Source organism: Artemia sp. Qi Xiang Cuo, chromosome 14, assembly GCF_049724085.1.
Source record: "Artemia sp. Qi Xiang Cuo chromosome 14, ASM4972408v1, whole genome shotgun sequence".
NCBI lineage: Eukaryota > Metazoa > Arthropoda > Branchiopoda > Anostraca > Artemiidae > Artemia > Artemia sp. Qi Xiang Cuo.
Window position 1 is genome coordinate 2608476 of NC_142807.1, and position 19473 is coordinate 2627948.

The window sequence follows — 19473 nt, forward strand, 5'->3', positions numbered from 1 at the left end:
CACAAGACATTTGAAACAAGATATTTGAAAAAATAGCAACTGAAGAACTTAAAGTCCAGTTTTGAAAAGAGACTGAAGCAAGAGACTTTGCGCTACCTGATGAGATGGATATTGTCTTAAAGACAGAAGTTTGAAATTAAACTGCCACCACTGACAGGTAGAGCACCAAGATTAGCGGAGCGGCTTACTTTTGGTGTTGATCAGTCAATATGTAATTATAAATTAATACTCTTGAGTTGTTTTTTAAACCATATTGAATTTCATTTTGTAATTTTTTATGCTGACCATATTCTTTCTTAATTTTAGAGCCAAAAAACAAGCTTTAATGTTCCCCTGGTGACTTTTCTTTTTCTTTTGTCCGGCGGCCAAACATAAGCCAGATACGGCCGAACCAGTGCCGGGATGGCCCAGATTTGGCACACTTGACCACTTGGATAGAGAGGCATCCAGGTGGAAAAGTGGCTGAATATTCCTAATTGTCTTTTTCACGGAGAGTGCTGAATGAATTACTTTCGCTTTAGTATGCTCAGCAACTTCTTATCGCTTGAATCAGCTCATAGAGAATTATACAAGTTAAAACCTGCAGATTGTGGGCCAATCTCTCTTCTACGTTTTGTACCGAAAACCAATATTGAAGACCGAAACGTAAATGTTGATATCGCAAACGTTATTTGGAAATTTCTGTTTGTTTCCAGCTTTTTTAGCCATCTACCAGGTAACATCCAACAAAAATTCCAACATACGAAAAGTTCTCGTTAATGTCTAGCGTAAATTTGAAGTTCTAGGGGGGGCATCTGCCCTCCCCTGCCCAACATCCAACAAAAATTCCAACATACGAAAAGTTCTCGTTAATGTATAGCGTGAATTTGAAGTTCTAGGGGGGCAGCTGCCCTCCCCTGCCCCCCTTTTTTTACGCCCATGAGTATAAACCTTGTATTTAAACATTGGTCAGATTGCATAATTTGCAACCCTCCCCCCCTCCGGAGGCTGTGGGGGGGGGAACATCTCCGGATATATAGTTATTACATGTCTCTCAAGGAAAGATATCCAGGATACTGCTCTGAGAACCAAGCCTTTTTTGGAATCAAACAGTTCGTGGTAACGAACTGTAAGTAAGGAACGACCCGGCTCAATGTTAACCGAAACTCTAGAAAATGGGTTTTTGATACCAATAGATACATCAAAAGAATCAGATTTCAATGCTGATTTAAAATATATAACTTTCATCAAGTTTGGGGCTACCCATCAAAAGTTACGCGCCTGAGAAAATTTGGTTGATTTTCAAAAAAAGGGGGAAAGACCCCTAAAAGTTATAGAACCTTAATGAAAATCACGCCATCAGATTCAGCGTATCAGAGAACCATACTGTAGAGGTTTCAAGCTCCTATCTACAAAAATGAGGAATTTAGCATTTTTGGCCAGAAGAAAGATCACAGATGCGTGTTTACTTGTTGTTGTTTTTTTCAGGGGTGATCTTATCGACCCAGTGGTCCTAGAATATCGCTGGAGGGCTCATTGGAACGGAAATTAAAAGTTCTAGTGCGCTTTTTAAGTGACAAAAAAATGGAGGGCAACTAGACCCCTCCCACGCTCATTTTTTTCCCAAAGTCATCGGATCAAAATTTTAAGATAGCCATTTTGTTCAGCATGGTCGAGAATATGATAACTATGTCTTTTAGGATGACTTAATCCCCCGAAGTCCCTGGGAGGAGGGCTGAAAGTTATGAACTTTACCTAATGTTAACATATGGTATTGGTGATTGGGAAGTATACAGAAATTTTCAGGAGGGTTTTTTTCTGGTAGTGGGGGTGGGAGGGTCAGGGGTTAGTTTGGAGGATATGTCCATGAAGGAAGTTTTCATGGGGGAAGGTAAATTGCCATGAAGGGGGCGCCGGACTTACCAGCATTATTTATTGGTTATTGGGAAGTATACAGACATTTTCAGGAAGGATTTTTTTTTCTGTCGTGTGGAGCTTGAGGAGACGGTTACTCGGGATAATCTTTCCATGGAGGATGTTTCTATGGGGCAAGGGACATCTCTTTGAAGGGGGTGCTGGATTTCCAAGTATTATTTTAAAAATGATCAGAAATTAAATTTAAAAAAAACAAGTTTTTTTCAACTGAAAATAAGAAGCAACATTAGAACTTAAAACGAACAGAAATTATAACGTATATGAGGGGGCTCTCCCGCAAGTCAATACCTCACTCTTTACGCTACAGTTTTTTTTTAGTGCTTTCAAAAGAGCTATCTATTCTAATTAAACGGTCTTTGTGATTCAGGGGTTTGTGAATTAAATTTTTTTTAACTTTTAACGTAAAGAGCGTGGTATTGACTAAGGGGAGAACGTAATACGTTCTCCCATATACGTAATAACATATACGTAATAAAAAAAAACAATAAAAAAAAAGCGATATGGCACAATAGTGATCGAAACTTTTAAAAACGGAATTCTGATGTCAATAAATGTATCAAAAGAATGTGCTTATAAGGCTGATTCTAAATATATAAATTTTATTAAGTTTAGTATTACTCATCAAAGGCTACGAGCCTGAGAAAATTTACCCGATTTTTTAAAGAGGGGGGGAAACATCCCCTACAAGTGAAAGAATTTGAATGAAAATCACACCGTCAGATTCAGCGTATCAGATAACCCTATTACATAGGTTTCAAGCTCATATCTGCAAAAATCTGCAACTATATCTGCAACGTATTTTTTACCAGAAGAAAAATATACGAATATAGAAGTTCGTTTCGTAAGCTAATTTGTAAAATTTGTAAAATTAGAGTAAAAAGCGAAGCGTTGAGGAGGGGACAGCCCCTTTCATATACGGAAGAATTTCTGTTCGTTTTAAGTTTTAATGTCGCTCCTTACTTTCAGTTTAAAAAACTTGTTTTTTTTTTATTTAATATAAACAAGAGATACCGTTCGTTTGTATCTGTGGGATACCTCTTCCCCAATCTAACACCGAATGTGGTGGCCTCTGGCATCTATTGAGTAATATTCAACTAGGGATATTCAAAGTGTAACGTTATCTTGAGGACGGTTTCTTTAGGTTGTAACAAAAGAGCCTATAAGTTGTACTCTATATAGGCTCCTTTACATACAAAGTGTTGTTTAAGCTTCATTATTACTGTCGCCTGTTTCAGTCCTAAAATAGGCCCAATAAGGGCCAAGAGTGTTCAATTTTCTACCAGTAGTGAGTCAAGTAAGCGTTGAGAGGTGTTGTCAGTCTATGTTTACGACGGCTGAACGCCTGATACCATTTTCTGAAAGGGCCAAATACCAGAGACTGTCATTGGCAAGGGCAGAAGTTCTTCCTTCCCTTTGTCTTGGGCCTTCCACCCTAGCAAATGCATTCTGATGACAGTACGGTTGACATTCGGGCCTTTGGCCCTACTTTGCTCATTATCGTAACGTCACTATTCCATTCTTATATACAATTAATTTTTATTTACTTTTTTTGTATTTCTATTGAGATACTTCCATTCTAATGGTTTCAGAAGTGTTATGCAGTAAACAGGAATAGCAGATTGCCAATTTTGTAACCGAAGGCATCTAAAGTCAGGAAAGCAGCTAGTCTGTCCCTTAACCTAGGAAATCTAATACATAAGTAAAACGTAATGAGCAAGAGTTTCTAAGCATTATGCAACAGGGTAAAAATTGGGGTAACAGCATGCTAATTTTGCAATCTAAGGGCAGCCAATGTTGGATTAGCATCCTGCTAATTCCTTTACTCTAGAAAAACAAATACATAAATAAATCACGGTAAACATATGCCGCTAAAAACTGTGTGCCATTAGTGCTAGAGAAGAATATGAACAAAACTTACTTTGTAGATGGGTCTGCTGTGAGCCTGGAGCATTGTGTCTTATGATTTTAGAGAACTTGGCAAATTCTTTGCACTTCTCTGTCGCATAGACTGTAACAGACTTTCTTGTTGGACAAATCTGTAACAATAAATACATATATATTATATTCTTAGCCAGGTAGGTAAGTCAAGCCGGGCTTTTGCCTCCCTAAACCTAAAGTTTGAGAAACATTATTTTTGGACATGCTTGATATATAGATTTTTTTTTATGCCTATTTTTAGTTTTAGCTTAGTTCCCGAAAAAGTTCACGCATCGTACAACTTTCGCAAAATTCTCCTGGCATTTGAAAATTTCACCCGTTTCTCGGGGCTTTGTGGCGGGAAAAATTTGGTTTGTTGTTTTTTACTATTAGATCTAGCTTTCTGAGAGCACTGATATAGCCTGTTTGTTACTTTAAAATGAGTAGGATAAATTAACAAGAAGAACTGTATTTAAAATACGTTTGTATTTCAAATTTGTTACAAAATTCATTTAAGTATATGGATAAAGATAAATCTCATATACCGAATGATAGTAATACTGCAGTCTCACGTTGGAAAATTCAAAAGGCAGGGCTACAGATAAATAACATATTTAAAACTTGCACAAAGTTGGCTGTTTCGAAATTACAAAGCTATTAGGGCAGTACCAAATTTTTGTCAGTGTTACCAAGTAGAACCGTGCGAATAAGAAAGTAAACCAATTAGTTAAATTTGATAACGCTTTTTGTGTTCTAAAATCAAAGATTAACAACCTGTTGATTTCCAAAGATAACTACACCTTCATAATTCCTGAGATATTTAATAAAAAAGTTTCACTCCCAACAACGATCGCTCATTTAATGGTATGATCATTCCATTCTTGCCAAACTTTTTTTTTCTTTATTTTTCAGCGAAAGCCGGAACAAACTGCAATACAAATATTGAACTTTCACACTGAAGAATCTTATAGACAGTACAATCAGGATGATTAAAAGCAAATCTCGGGTGTTGCATTAACAGCTTTTTGCTGTTTCGGACAGATTCTGAAAGGCAAATTTTTACAATCCAAAAATCCGGAATTCAGATTGACGCCTGAAACCCTGTCAGGTTAATGATAATTTCTCAATGTAATTTAGGAAATTAACCTAATGAAAAATACAGTTTTATGTTTCATCAAAGAAACTCCTGTTCATAACTAAGCTTTTAATAGTGAACAGCATTGTGCCATAGCATTTTATAACATTAGTTGAACAAAAGCGCATATACATTTAAAAGATATTCTAATGAAGACAGATATACTTGCCCGCTTTACAGAGTTAAAGAAGATTATTTATTGCATTGCTTGAGCCGGTGCCAGGGGCTCTCTACGATAAGAAAAGGGATATTTGGAAAAAATGAGTTGATACTTCTAGGTGTTTTAAATAGTACGTCGCCTCAGTTTATTTGTGAAATAGCAAGATATCTGAAAATCTTCTTAAATAATAATAACAAAAAAATAAAATAAAAAAAAATCTTAGTAAAAAGTAAATGTAATGTTTTATTTATGTATTTTTCCAAGTGTTAAGTATTCTTTTAAATGACTATGTTTCCGAATGTATATTATTATATTACTATTATTAGGTTAATGTAGTATTTCACTTAAGTGTTTTATGATGATCGCTGATCAAATTTTAGGTTATTTGTGCCTTTCGGTATGTTATTTTACTGTGTTTATGGCCGTATATTTGGCTATAAAATACACTTATCTATCTATCTATCTATTTATCTATACAGTAAATATTCCATTTAGTAATTAAACTTAAAAAAACAATATAGAGCATGGACTAAAAAATTGTTTTACTCAAAAGGATTCTTACACATGTACTCGTAACCGCTCAACATGGCTTTTCGCTTAACCGATTCAAGAGAACATTCAAGCATATAGAACCGTTTCTTAACATAAATATTGGATGTTCTTATAGAAAAAAATTTATTGAAGGTTTCCAAAGAAATAAACTATTTATTTTCAAATTGAACTTTCTTTGACTGTTTATGCACTATTTAAAGAAAGTAAAATGCAAAAATATAATTGATACTATAATTTTAATTATAGAAATATTTATATATATAATTATAGTTATATAATTGCAATTATAAATATTTTAATTATAGAAATATAATTTAATTAAGAAATATTAGCAGTATAATTTTGGTGCAGGATTTATATTGTCCTTGTTTAAAATAAAAATAAAAAATCTTATAAATGGTCTTCTGAACTATACTTATATGTTTTTCTCTGGAACTTTAGAATGTTTTCAACTATAAAATTCAAAAAATTATCTGAAAATGCGTACGTCATTGTCATCACACATTTCAACTTTAGTAGCTGATCCATCACAGCCGCTGATGGAATTTACTGGTCTTGGATTATCACAAGCTCTAGTCATAAGTACCGTCCCTCTTGATGCTTCAATGCAGGAAGATTTGCATGGTCTGACCGACCAGTCAGACCAGCCACCATCGGTGACAACCCCTGACCTTGCAAAGCTTTTGCATTCACCACTTTTACATTTTCCATTGGTACAAGGAGTGCCTTCCAGTGCCGGTCCTGCAAGGTAGTAACCATCTCTTGATGAGCTTCTGCATTTAATGCTGTAGCAAACTTTCTGAAAAAAGGAATGATTAATAAGGACTTCCTCCACTTAAAGATGCAAGTTTTCCGGGAAATATCTGGGAAAACCCGGCTTTGTTGACACAATGTGTCAAAATACGTATTCATCTAATAAAAGAATAACGCTTATGGTAAGTTTAGATGTATTTATTAAATATCTTAAAGGTTTATTAAAAAGTCTTACAATGAAATAGTGAGGTTGTTCCAACCTTTCATCTCGGGAATTTTCGTTGCCATGGTAAATGAAATCATGAACTACTATAGAAATGAGACACTTATTGCCAGTTTCAATTTCAACTTAATAGATTTGACTTGCAAAGGTTCTGGGTGAACATTGCATCAAATAACCGGGTTATGCATATGATTTGAATATCCTAGATAAAATGTTATTGAAATGGATAAATTTTTGCGAGTATTTGAGAATTGAAGGGGCAAAAATTGAAAGTTAATGTTAAGAAGACTATGCCGCATTGACTTGGAATAAATGAGGGTAGAAAGTTAATACTGGTCCTGTGGGGGCCCAGCGGAATTGATCTCTGCTTAGTAATGTGGGGCTTGTAGTTCGAACTCAGTTGCAGCATCTTGCCATGGGGCACATAATTTAATTAAGGTGGTGATTCCATGTGAAAGTATTTCTATAGCAATCTAAACAATAAAAAATTGCAAGCTGTTAATAAGCAAATATTTAGTTGAGACATAGTGGAATTAATTAGTAGAAGATCAGGTGTTTAAACGCTATAATCCTAGATCCAATTTCGGTAAAATGTTTTTATGAAGAACATCGAAAGAGAAAGCGTAGAAAACGCACATTACAACCAGCGAAAATTAAGTAAATGCAAATGTTCCGTCCGGGACCTCCACTCAATCGTCCTCAGTACAGGAAGAAGAATATAAATATCACCTCTTTTTTACTACGCTGTTGTCGGGGCCTCAAATATTATATTTCGAAAGACTGTTGAAGGGTAAAATGAATATTATTACCCCTTTGGTGCTAGTGCAGCTGGCTTAGAAGTAGGATGATTGCACACTATCTGTTTCTACCGAATTTGGATAGCTTGTCAGACATGAAAAAATATTAGACATAATTACAGCTTTATAAACAATACGTTTAATTGCGTTACTAAAGTCGAGAAATCATTACAGTAAAAAGACAAAAGTACAAAAAAACTTACGTCAAGAGTTCTATCAGCAAAATAAGCGTTGCGATCTTGAAGGAACACTTGACACTGTTCGTTAAGAGTCCAATAAGCATCTGACCCGGGCTCCATAACATACTTAGCTTGATGGTCGTTTTCGGGTTTCATAGGGAAAGGGGAGTCATCCAAGCAAGTTTCACTGGAATAAAATGTCATAAAAGTTATAAACTCTCAACACATTTGAAAGTTGAAAAAAAAAACACTGTTAAGCCAATAGGTACCTGATCTTTTTAAACTTGTTCTGAAGTTGAAGTCAATTGATAGTAAGATTTTCAACGACTTTTCACTCAAATAGCATTTGCGCAGGAGAAATGTTTAAATGGTCTAATAGACACATGTACCTGATTAGGTGTTCTGTTTATGAACCTAACATAGTGGACCGAAAATGGGTCTTTAAAGTGGCATAGACTGAATCAGACGAGCAAATGATATCCGCATTAAAATAACTTACTTGTTTCCAACTAAAAAAGATAATTTAAAATTAAAGAAGGATCCTTGAAAAACAAAATGAACATAAGAATAAATGATGTTTCTGAACTTCCTCAAGTAATGAGGTGGCAAAAATGTTGGATTTTGCGGTTTTCACCCAGGAAATGTCAATGTTTTTGTATGTAAGCCGCATTATTTGCAAAAAAGTTTACAGGAATATACAGGAATATACAGGAATATTTACAGGAATATTCCAAAAGGTGTCTGAAAACGCCTATAGAAGCTATTGGAAGTGCCAGGAGGGGAGGGGACAGATAGACATTTTTGTGTGTATATGGCTCTTGGACTTTGGAAATACACGATCTATCTATCTATCTATCTATCTGTCTAATAGTCTGAAGATCATATAAAAAGGTATCGGGGTTGAAATAGTCCCTTGAAACCTGGAGGCAAGGGTTTTAAATTATAAACCGAAGGCTCTCTAAATTTTTATGGAACACATCAAACGCAGACCTCTCTTCATAACTCTGCCTTTCGTGCATATGCAATGACAAACTTTTAGCGCATTACAATGGGACTATGGAAGACATATTACTCTGACGTATTAGTGATTTTCTAGTCAGTGCGCTTTGATGTGTCTCATTTTTGAACAAACTTTTCGCTTCTGTTTATCTATATTAATACTCTGGTTTTACCCCTATTCGTGCTGGACAAAACTTATGGTGGGAAGAAGCCAGGACACAGAAAGATAGGCACGGTAGTGAATAATCATAAACTTCGGCAAGAAGCTAGAAGAGAGTTCTTGATGGGGATTTAGTATATGAAAATTTGTATGATGATGAGCTGGGGCTCTTTGCGAACGGACCATTTTCTTACTTCAGTTTGTCAGGCATTTCAAAATCGATTATTTACCAAATTTCGGGTATTTAAAAATTACCTAAATTTGGACATGACTTCAGCACTGCATGATGACCAGGTTGCTTCTCCTCTGATGCCTCTTGAGGGTGACATTATAAAACCATCCTGAGGACAAGAATTCTGTGAACTGTCATGGAACATACCCAGGCTAAAAAAGAAACAATTTATTAGACTACTTTCTCTGTCATGTTCCTGTATTGGAGAGACTCCTGGTCAAAATGATTTCCACGTATGCTCAGATAATTTCGATTTTTTTTTTCTTTTTATAACATGTAAATGAATATGAATATAAATATTATAAATTGTATGGGTGCTGTTTGGAGGTTCGGTGGTTTTCGGGCTCGGTAAGTTGAGCTCTAATTGCGATTTTTTTTTTTTTTTTCTTTTTTTTTTTAAGGAGGATTTTCTCCCGTACAAGTTTGTTTCAGGGAATCGAACATGTATACTTTCTTTTTAAATTAACCCAGTGTTACTTACTTTAAAAAAATTAGAGGCTTCGCTCGTGACCTGCTTTTCTTGTAATTCCTAGTTCTAAAAATAAACTGCTGTTTTATATATTCAACTGAAAATGCTTTAATAAGATTTTTATCTTAATGAGCTCTATCACTAAAATGCTTAATTTACACTTACGCATTTTAGCTATGCCTCTTGAACCTAAATTATGAAATTATTTCTGAAGGTTTTACATTTTCATGCATTTCTTAATTAAAGATAATTTAAATTCAATCATATCTTCCATTATTCTTTTGTCTTCTTTCAACACAGAAAGGAATATATAATTTTTATATTTAATTACATTGGTGTAATTATAATTTGTAATTGTACGATGTACGGGTGAATAATTGTCATTGCCAAATTAAACTTTGTAAGTAATTGCATAGCTAAATATCTGTGTAATTGTGTTGCGGAGCAACAATACTGCTTTTGCAGGTATTTTTGTATCATCAAAAAACAGTTATACTGAACCAGATTTACAAAATTATTCCCCACCAAAAATAAAATATAAACTTCTTATACTCTTTTCTTTGAGATTCAAATTCAGATTCAAGTTTGCTTATTGACACAATTTTTAATCTTCATTTGTTGGATTTTGTTCAATGAAACATCATAAAGAGGTATTTAAGAGCTTATTCACGCACTAGTTTTTATCTTACATCTTTTCTAATGTAATTTTTCATGCTGCTTTACAAATCTGAAAACTGTTTGCTGTATCACGTCAAGTTTTTATAGATACCGACAAAAACATATATTTTTTTAATTCCCTTTCACTGGGTGAAAATATGTGTAAATGGCTAATATCAAATCTTTCAGAAATGGCACGATAGAGACAAACGGTTTGCATACGTTTAATCAGCATGTCTAAATTGTCTTAAAACAAGAGCTGGCCACCAAGATATCTCCCAAAACCTTTTTGTGAACCGAATATATGTACAACAAACTTTCGAAAATAGACCACTACCATTTTCCTCTCATATGGACAAAAAAAAAAAAAAAAAAAAAAAAAAAAAAAAAAAAAAAAGGAAAGAAAAAGAGAAACCGGTTGTCTTTTGTCACCACTAATCAACTCAAATTAGCCGAAACGAGACTCCCCAAGATTGGGAAAAAAACGCAAATGAAAGAATATAATGAAAAACCACCTTTTTAAAACCAGCTTTATAGTAAAATCGACGAAAAGAATAAAACAAAACTAAAGTTGAAAATCAATCTTTACGCATACAAGAAGAAGACAAAGGCAAGGCTCATAGTAAAACATGCCTATTTAGAATATAAAATATAGAATATATACAGAATATTTATGTAGAGGAGTGGAAAAAATTAGTTTTAAAACAGCTAAATCTATCAAACAGTTCGTGGTAACGAACTGTAAGTAAGGAGCGACCCGGCTCAATAGCAACAAAAACTCGTAAAAACCGGAGTTTTGATACCAATAGATATATCAATAGAATCAGATTTTTATGCTGACTTGAAATATATAAGTTATATTAAGTTTAGTCTTGCCCATCATAAGTTACGCGCCTCAGAAAATTTGCCTTATTTTCGAAAAAAAGGGGAAACAACCCCTAAAAGTCATATAAATTTAATGAAAATCACAACATCAGATTCAGCGTATCAGAAAACCCTGTATAGAAGTTTCAAGCTCCTATCTACAAAAATGTGGAATTTTGTATTTTTTGCCAGAAAAAAGATCAAGGATGCGTGTTTATTTGTTGGTTGTTTTCTTTTATTGCCCCAGGGCTGATCGTATCGATCCAGTAGTCCTAGAATACCGCTAGAGGGCTCATCTGAATGGAAATTAAACGTCCAAGTGTCCTTTTAAAGTGACCAAACAAACTGGAAGGCAACTTGGCCCCCTCCCATGCTCATTTTTTCCCAAAGTGACCCAATCGAAATTTTGAGATAGCCATTTTGTTCAGCATAATCGAAAATATAATAAATATGTCTTTGAGGATGTCTTAATCCCCCAAATATCCCGGGGGAAGGGCTGCAAGTTATGAACTTTGCCCATTGTTTACATATAGTATTGTTTAATGGAAAGTATATAGACGTTTCAGGAAGAATTTTTTTTTGGGGGGGGGAAGGGTCGGAGGAGGGGGTTACGGGGTAGTATCTTTCCATGGAGGATATTTCCTTGAGGGAAGTGGCATTTCTATGAAGGGGGCGCCGAATTTTCCAGCATTATTTAAAAAACGATAAGAAATTAAATCTAAAAAACAAGTTTTTTCAACCGAAATAAAAGAATAACATTGAAACATGAAACGAAAAGAAATTGTTACGTATTTGAAGGTGGTTGTCTCCTCCTTAACACCTTGGTCCCTACGCCAAAGTTTTTTTATTGTTTAAAAAAATAGAGTTGTGAGAAAGTCAAACTTTAGCGTAAAGAGCGAGGCGTGGAGGAGGTGACAGCCCATTTCATATACGTAATAATTTCTGTTCGTTTTAAGTTTTAATGTCGTTCCTTACTTTCAGTTAAAAAAATTTGTTTTTTTTATTTAATTTTTGAACGTTTTTGAATTAATGCAGGTTTTGATTTCGGCTCACCGTACATGAATAATTAAAACAAAATTTTGAAATTCATTTTACTTTTATTTGGTTAAATGGCTTTCTCGAAACTTGTTTAATTTTATTTACGAACGTTTCTATTAGTAATAAATATACGTAACTAACGAATTAACTTACGTAACGAACTTCTATATTCATAAATTTTTAACACGTATATTAGGGGGTTCGTCCCCTAGTCAATACCCTGCTCTTTAAGCTAAAGTTCGAATAATTTTTTCCAATTCTTTAAAAATGACCCCTTAATTACAATCAGTTGATCAGTTGAAATCAGTTGAAAAACTGTTGTTTTTTTTTATTTAATTTCTGATCTTTTTCTTTAATAATGCTGGGAAAGCCGGCGCCCCTTCATAGCAATGTCTCTTTCCCCGTGAAAACTTCCTTCATGGAAAGATCCTCCCATATAGCACCCGACCCACCCCCTCCCCCCACCTACCAGAAAAAATCCCCCCTGAATACGTCTGTATACTTTATTTTCATTTTCAAAGCTGTAATAACTGGAAAAGAAAATATTTGTAATACAGTTGAGCGCAAATGTGAAGCGCAAATGACGCAGTATGCTTTAGACTTTTGCAGTTAGGGAAATGGGGCAGTATCCCAACTCTTGTTTGTAGTGAAACTATATTTGTTTTGAACAAACAACAAAAGTACGAAGAACAAAAGGGAAATCTTTTTGTAAGACAGTGAATACATTTTGAATGTATATTTCGGCCCTATGTCCATGGGCCGTCCTCAGCAATACAGAAATATACAAAAGAAAAAAGACTCACAACAACATGCGACCAATAAAACCAAAAAATTGGAAATTCTTTCAAAACAATCCTAGCATCATTACTTCAGCGAAGTTCAACCAGGACTGATAAAAAGTAAGGTAAAACAAGACGATTCAATGAAATGAAAGAAAATAAATTAAAAACATGTTCTTATTGCTAATCCAGCCTTTTTGGCAGCTAACCTCCAAGGCCTTTTTGTAACCGGTTCTGTGTTAATGTCTATCGGTTTGTTAAAATATTTTGTAAGATCGTTTTTAATTAAATTTGTGTATAGAGCATTTAGTGTATATTCCCCCAAGTCCCTATTTAAGGAAATATTATTATTAATCTTAAGTCTGATTTCAATTGATTCTCTTACTACCTGCTTTATGCCTAGGTCATTGCTAATAAGGGCAGATTCATCAAAAAGTATATTGTGGTTAGGATTTTCAAAAATATGGCTGCCTAATGCAGAATCTGATGAAACAGTGGAAATATTAGAATTTAAAGCTTTGACAATATCATCTTTATGCTGTTGTATGCGCTTTTCTAAATTCTGGTGTGTTCTACCTATATAATATTTGCCACAATCGCATGGTATTTGATAGACCCCTCTTTGGCGAGTAACTGGGGTTTTATCTTTACCAGAATTTAGAAAATTTATGATTCTAAAATTATTTGTGAATACTACATGCAGATTATTTTTTGTGCAAACTTTTTAAGATTTGTAGTGATTTTTGGGATATAGGGGAGGTAAATTATATTTAAGGGCTTGTCAGACATCTCACTTGGTAAGCTATCATTAATTTTACGGGAATGTCTTTTCAGTCTACAGTTAATTACACTATTAATAAATATCATAGGATACCCATTTCCAAAAAGTATGTCCTTGATAAAGTTTAATTCTGCTGTGATGTGGGAATCAGAACAAATATTTAGGGCGCGATCGACGAGGGATATTACGACTGCTCTTTTAACTTGAGGGGGTGGTTTGATGTAAAATGCAAATATCTATTATTTTGTGTTGGTTTTCTATAAATAGTAAAATTGAGTTTATCAAAGCTACGAATAACTAACACATCCAGGAATGGGATTTTATTTGCGATTTCAATTTCTAAGGTAAACTGTAAATTTCTATCATATGTATTAAGGTGATCTAAAAAACCCTTAAGCTCATTTTCCCCATAGTTCCAGAGTGAAATTACGTCATCCATGTACCGTCCCCAATTTTACTTTTATTTGGTATATTAATTGGTAATATACAGTACCTATTTATATATAAGTACCTATTCATTTATATACAGTCTTGTAAAGAACTAATAAAACTAAACTGAATATCTGATATATAATGATATTAATTGCTGAAAGCTCATCAGTCCAAAATTCCATTTTACTTTAATTTTTATGTTTATTTTCAATGTTGCAAAATGTATAAAAGAAAACATTTTCTTATAATTCGTTTTCAGTAGAGCGCCAAAGACGCGGTAGTTTTTGGACTTTTTTCGTAGGTTTTTAGGCAGTAGGTTTTTAGTGAGAGAAAGAGGTAAAGCCCAAACTTTGTTTTTAGTAATTTTTGTTCGTTTCAAGCTTGATTTGCATATTTAATTTAAGTTTCACTAGTTTTAAGATATATTTATTCATTTATATAAGTACCTATTTTATGTGTCTTTTATATGATTGTTTATTTAATTTCTGTTCGTTTTGGGTTTCATTTATACTTCAACAGCAAAATATTTTTGTTCGTTTTAAGCTTCATTTGCATATTCAGTTTAAGCTTTACTCGTTTTAAGATTTCTTTATTCATTTATACTAGTAACTGTTGAATGTTTTTTGCTATGATTATTTCTTTAATTTCTGTTCGTTTTGGGTTTCAGTTATTCTGTAATAATAATGTCTGGTCGTTGTGAGTTTGAATTATTGTAGGTTTTTATTTCTCCTGATCTTAAGTTTAACATGGCCTTTATTTTTCCTTAAAAAATTCTTTTTTGGGATGTTTTTTTTTTAATCAATTTCTTTTCGTTTTTTATTGCCAAAGTTTCAAGTCTTCCAAAATTTCCTATTTCAAAATATTTTTTTATCCCAAAAAATAACAGTCTTGGAAAGAACTAATAAAACTAGACTGAATATTTGATATATAATGATATTAATTGCTGAAAGCTCACAAGCTCAAGACTTTCCTTCACTCAAGGCCGAACTTAAGGCTTTGACGCTTCAAGGTCCAAGATTTTTGGGGAAACCCGAAACTTCGGGGATAGTGAAAGCCGCAATGCTTAGTGGGCCTATTGGTAAATCCTGGTCTGGCTTCAGAGTAATTTTCATTTTATTTTCAATTTTGTAATAAGCACAAAAGAAAATATTTGTAATATGATTCGTTTTGTAAAGCGCCAAATACGCAGTAGGCCTTATTCTTTTACCGGTTGGGGAAGGGGAAGTAGCCAAACTCTTGTTTGTAGTGAAGAATATAGGTGTCTCGAACAGAATTGGAAAGAGCAATTAAAATTAAACTAAATCCCTTGGTTTCTGGAATAAAGTTTCGTTAACAGTTTTTTTTTTTTGGGGGGGGGGGCGTTATGGAGGGAGGTCCAGGGGTCAGTTTCCATGATTTTAGAATAAATTACCTTTAATGAGTTTTTTTCGGGAGGGGGGGCGTAGGCCAAGGAGGAAGGGCCTGGGGATAACTCCCATGATTTATAATTGATAGTTTTCAAGGGAGGGGGAGGAGGAGGGGGTATCATGCCATGGAGGACTAAGAGTCAGTTCCCATAAGATTTGGAATAACATATCGTTATAGATTTTTGTCTCGGGGGCGGGAAGTCGGGTTTTGGAGGGCCAGGGGTGAGTTCCCATAAATTTTGGAATTAAATATCGTTAGTATTTTTTGAATTTTTTGGAGGGAGGGGTCGGGCCATGCAGGGAGGGCCAGAGGTCAGCTTCCTGAAGTTTTGAAATAAAATATCGTAAATAAGTTTTTTTGATTGGGGATCGGGGTCGGGCTTATTCGATATTTGAACTATTTTGAAAACCCTCGCATAAAAACCTGCCCCCGGATTTTGGGGGTTGAATTAACCCTGGACCTTTTTTTATCTGATCTTTTGACTTATTTTAACAAAATGGCTTTCTCAAAAATTCGATCGGATGGATTTGGTGTAAAGAGCAAATGTGGCTAGTTGCCCTTTGGTCCCTTTAGACTCTTAAAAAGGGAACTAGAACTTTCAATTTCGAATAGAATGAGCCACCTCCGAAGTTTATGTGACCATTCCTAACATAAGAACCGTATATGCCCCCGTGGCATAATTTACAAGACCTGCCCCGGGGCTTTGGGGGTTGTGTTGACACCGCAGTTTCGTTATTTTATCCTTAAATTATTTTGAACAAAATGACGATCTCAAAATTTTGATTGGATGCATTTGGGGGAACAAGGGCCTTTGGGGATGGCTAGCTGCCCTCCGATCACTTTTGAATCTTAAAAGGGGCGCTAGACCTTTCAATTTCAAGTCATTTGGGTCCACTCGAAAGTTTCCCTAGTCCATACAAACCTTATATGCCCCTGGGGCATAAGTTACAACCCTTCCCCCAGGCTCTGGTGGGCAGGGGGTTATGTTGACCCTAATTTTTGCTATCTGATCGTTGGAGTATTTCAAATTCTAATCAGATGCATTTGGGGAAAGGGGGCCTCGGGGGTGGGATAGTTGCCCTCTGATCCCTTTTGACTCTTAAAAAGGGTACTAGATACTTCGATTTAATATCGAATGAGACCCTTCCAAGTCTAAGCGACCAGTCCTTCCATACAAATCTTATATGTCACGGTGGCATAATTTACAACACTTACCCCGGGCTCTAGGAGGGGGCTGTATTATCCCTGGAGTTTTGTTATATGATCTCTGGTATATTTTGATCAAAATGGCTACATAAAAAATTCGGTCACACGCATTTGGGGAAAAAAGAGTTGGTAGAAGAGGGGGAGCCATTTCCCGTGGGATCACTTTTTAAACTAAAAAGGGAACTAAAACTTTGAATTTCGAATTGTTTGAGTCCCCTCCGAAGTATTCCCATGGCATAAATTAAAACCCCTCCCCTGTGCTCCGGGGGGGAGGGAGGTATGTTGACCCCGAAGTCTTCGCTATCTGATCGTTGGACTATTTCAAAGAAAATGGCCATCTCAAATTGATTGGATGCAATTAAGGAAAAGCGGATGTGTGGAGGAGGGAGGGGGGGGGGTAGATGTCCTTCGATCACTTTTGACTCTTAAAAAGGTAATTAGAAGTTTCACTTTCCAATTAAATGAGCTACCTCTAAAGTTTATACGATCACCCCTTACATAAAACCTTAAATGCCACCGAGGCATAACTTAATACACTAGCCCTTGGGTCCTGGGGATTGTGTCAACCCGTTAGTTTTGTTACCTGATGTTTGAACTATTTTTAACAAAATTTTTATCGAATGGGTTTGGGGACATAAGAGCGTGGCGGGGGCTAGTTGCCCTCTGATCTCTTTTGAATCTTAAAAAGTGAACTAGAACTTTCAATTTCCAATGAAATGAGCCCTCTCTGAAGTTTATACACACATCCATAAGGACCTTATATGCCACCAGGGCATAACTTACAACGCCTACCCCTGGGCCCTGGGGGGTTGTGTCTACCTTTGAGTTTTGTTATCTGATCTTTGAACTATTTTGAAATTTTTATCGAATATATTTGGGGAAAAAGGGCGTGGGAGGAGGGGTTAGTTGCCCTCTGGTCACTTTTGACTCTTAAAAAGGGCACTATAACTTCCAATTTTCAACTGGAAGCCCCCCCCCCGCAGCTTATAAGACCCATCCATATGAAGCCATATGGCCTCATATGGATTTTTTTTCCAAAAGTTTATCCGACCATCCCCTCCATAAAGCTTTGATATGTCTCCGGGCATAATTTGCAGCACTTGCCCCCGGGTTCTGGGGGCTGTGTTATCCATGGAGTTTAGTTCTACGATCTTTACGATCTTTTGTCTATTTTGAAAAAAATGGCTATAGAAGAATTTCAATAGGACACATTTGTGAAACTAGAGGGTTGAGGGGGGGCTAGTTGCCATTGGATCATTTTTGACTCTTAAAAAGGCAATTAGAACTATCGATCTCTAATAGTTTGAGTTCCCTCCGAAGCTTATACGACCACCACTTCCATAAAAACATTATATGCCCTGGGGCACAACTTACAACACCTGACTCTGGGCCATGGGGGTTGTGTTGACCCCGGGGTTCTCGTTGTCTGATCTTTGAACTACTGTTAACAAAATGGCCTTCTTAAAATTTTCATTGGATGAAATTGAGGAAAAAGGGCGTGCGGGGAGGGGCTAGATGTCCTCCGATCATTTTTACTATAAATTGCACTGGAACTTCTGATTTCCAATCTAATGAGCCCCCTCCAAAGTTTGTATGACCACCCATTCCATATGAAGTGCCTCTGGGAAAAAGAAAAAATAAATAATAAGACATCCGAGCCTTATGATCTTTACTGTAGGCAACGCTATAGCGTTGCCTCTGATTTCCTTTCAGGTTATGACAGACTTTTGTTTTATCCGTTTAGACATTCCACCACATAAGTTTTTTTTCTATTTTTATAGAAAATAGATAAATTTTTTCTATTTTTTATTCTTTTTTTTTCTTTAGTGGCATTCATATGTTGAATGAAGGGCCAGTCAGGAAAAAAAATGGGATCAAGCAAAATAAGTTTGTTTTTGTGATTTGGATTTTTTTTTTTTTTTTTTTTTTTTTTTTAAGGCATTACAGAATTGTTTACGGTCTAAAACACTCATTTTTGATCTATTTCGTGCGCCATGACATTGATGGAAGAAAATTATGTTGAAGGCTATGGTTTCTAGTCGCTGTTAACGCGGTGCAAAACCCTAAAACCTCCTTGAATTTATCCTAAGGTTTGGGGTCTAATACCAACTTTACCAATGATCCAGTATATAATGAAAAGATAGGTATTTTATATAGGTATAGAGTTTGTATAGAAATTATATATTTTATGTTTTATAGTAGAAATCACTTACTTGTGTCCTATTTCATGTGCCATGACATAGATGGCTGTAAACCCTGTTGACGGGTATGGTTTTCCACTTTGTGCTACTGTCCCAAATTCTCCAATCACACAAGACCAATCTTTAGTGCAAACACCACCAACACCAGCAAGACCTAAGAGAGATACGCCAGGTTAAAAACCATAAATAAAAGCTATAAGAGATACGCCATTGGGCCATAAATTTCTATGCATAAATTTTAATGCATCGCTCAATATATTTTACTCTTAAACCAGTATTTAAGTCAAATATGAATATGTCCGTATAGATTTAATCACCACCATCTATTATAAAACCCAAAATTGTAGCTGCAGTCAGATATGTGATTAATTTTTTTTTTAATAAGTTTTTTGTTAATAGGTTTAAAAAAGAAGCTTCATTATTAAATGTATTGCATCGTTAAATATGTTTGATGAATCCAAATGTTTCTGATTCAGATACGTTAGACGTTGAGATAGCACGTCACCAATGTCTATTATGATGTCTAAATCGTAACATGTTTATATTTTTCTCTTTTTTATTGTTTTAAGGAGATTTATCTTTCAAATGTTGCATTATAAGCATATTTTATTGCACAAT

General features: G+C 35.1%; 1 protein-coding gene across 1 annotated transcript in view; it reads right to left on the reverse strand.

Annotated features, from left to right (window-relative positions):
- Positions 1 to 19473, reverse strand: part of LOC148944034 (A disintegrin and metalloproteinase with thrombospondin motifs adt-2-like) — a 74342-nt gene that overhangs the window by 16334 nt on the left and 38535 nt on the right. Inside the window, exons 9-13 of the mRNA XM_089100325.1 lie at positions 18868 to 19009; positions 9045 to 9173; positions 7655 to 7817; positions 6166 to 6477; positions 3833 to 3950 (exon numbers count right to left, since the gene is read on the reverse strand). Coding sequence (XP_088956451.1) covers positions 3833 to 3950; positions 6166 to 6477; positions 7655 to 7817; positions 9045 to 9173; positions 18868 to 19009 — 864 coding nt within the window. The remainder of the gene's footprint in view (positions 1 to 3832; positions 3951 to 6165; positions 6478 to 7654; positions 7818 to 9044; positions 9174 to 18867; positions 19010 to 19473) is intronic.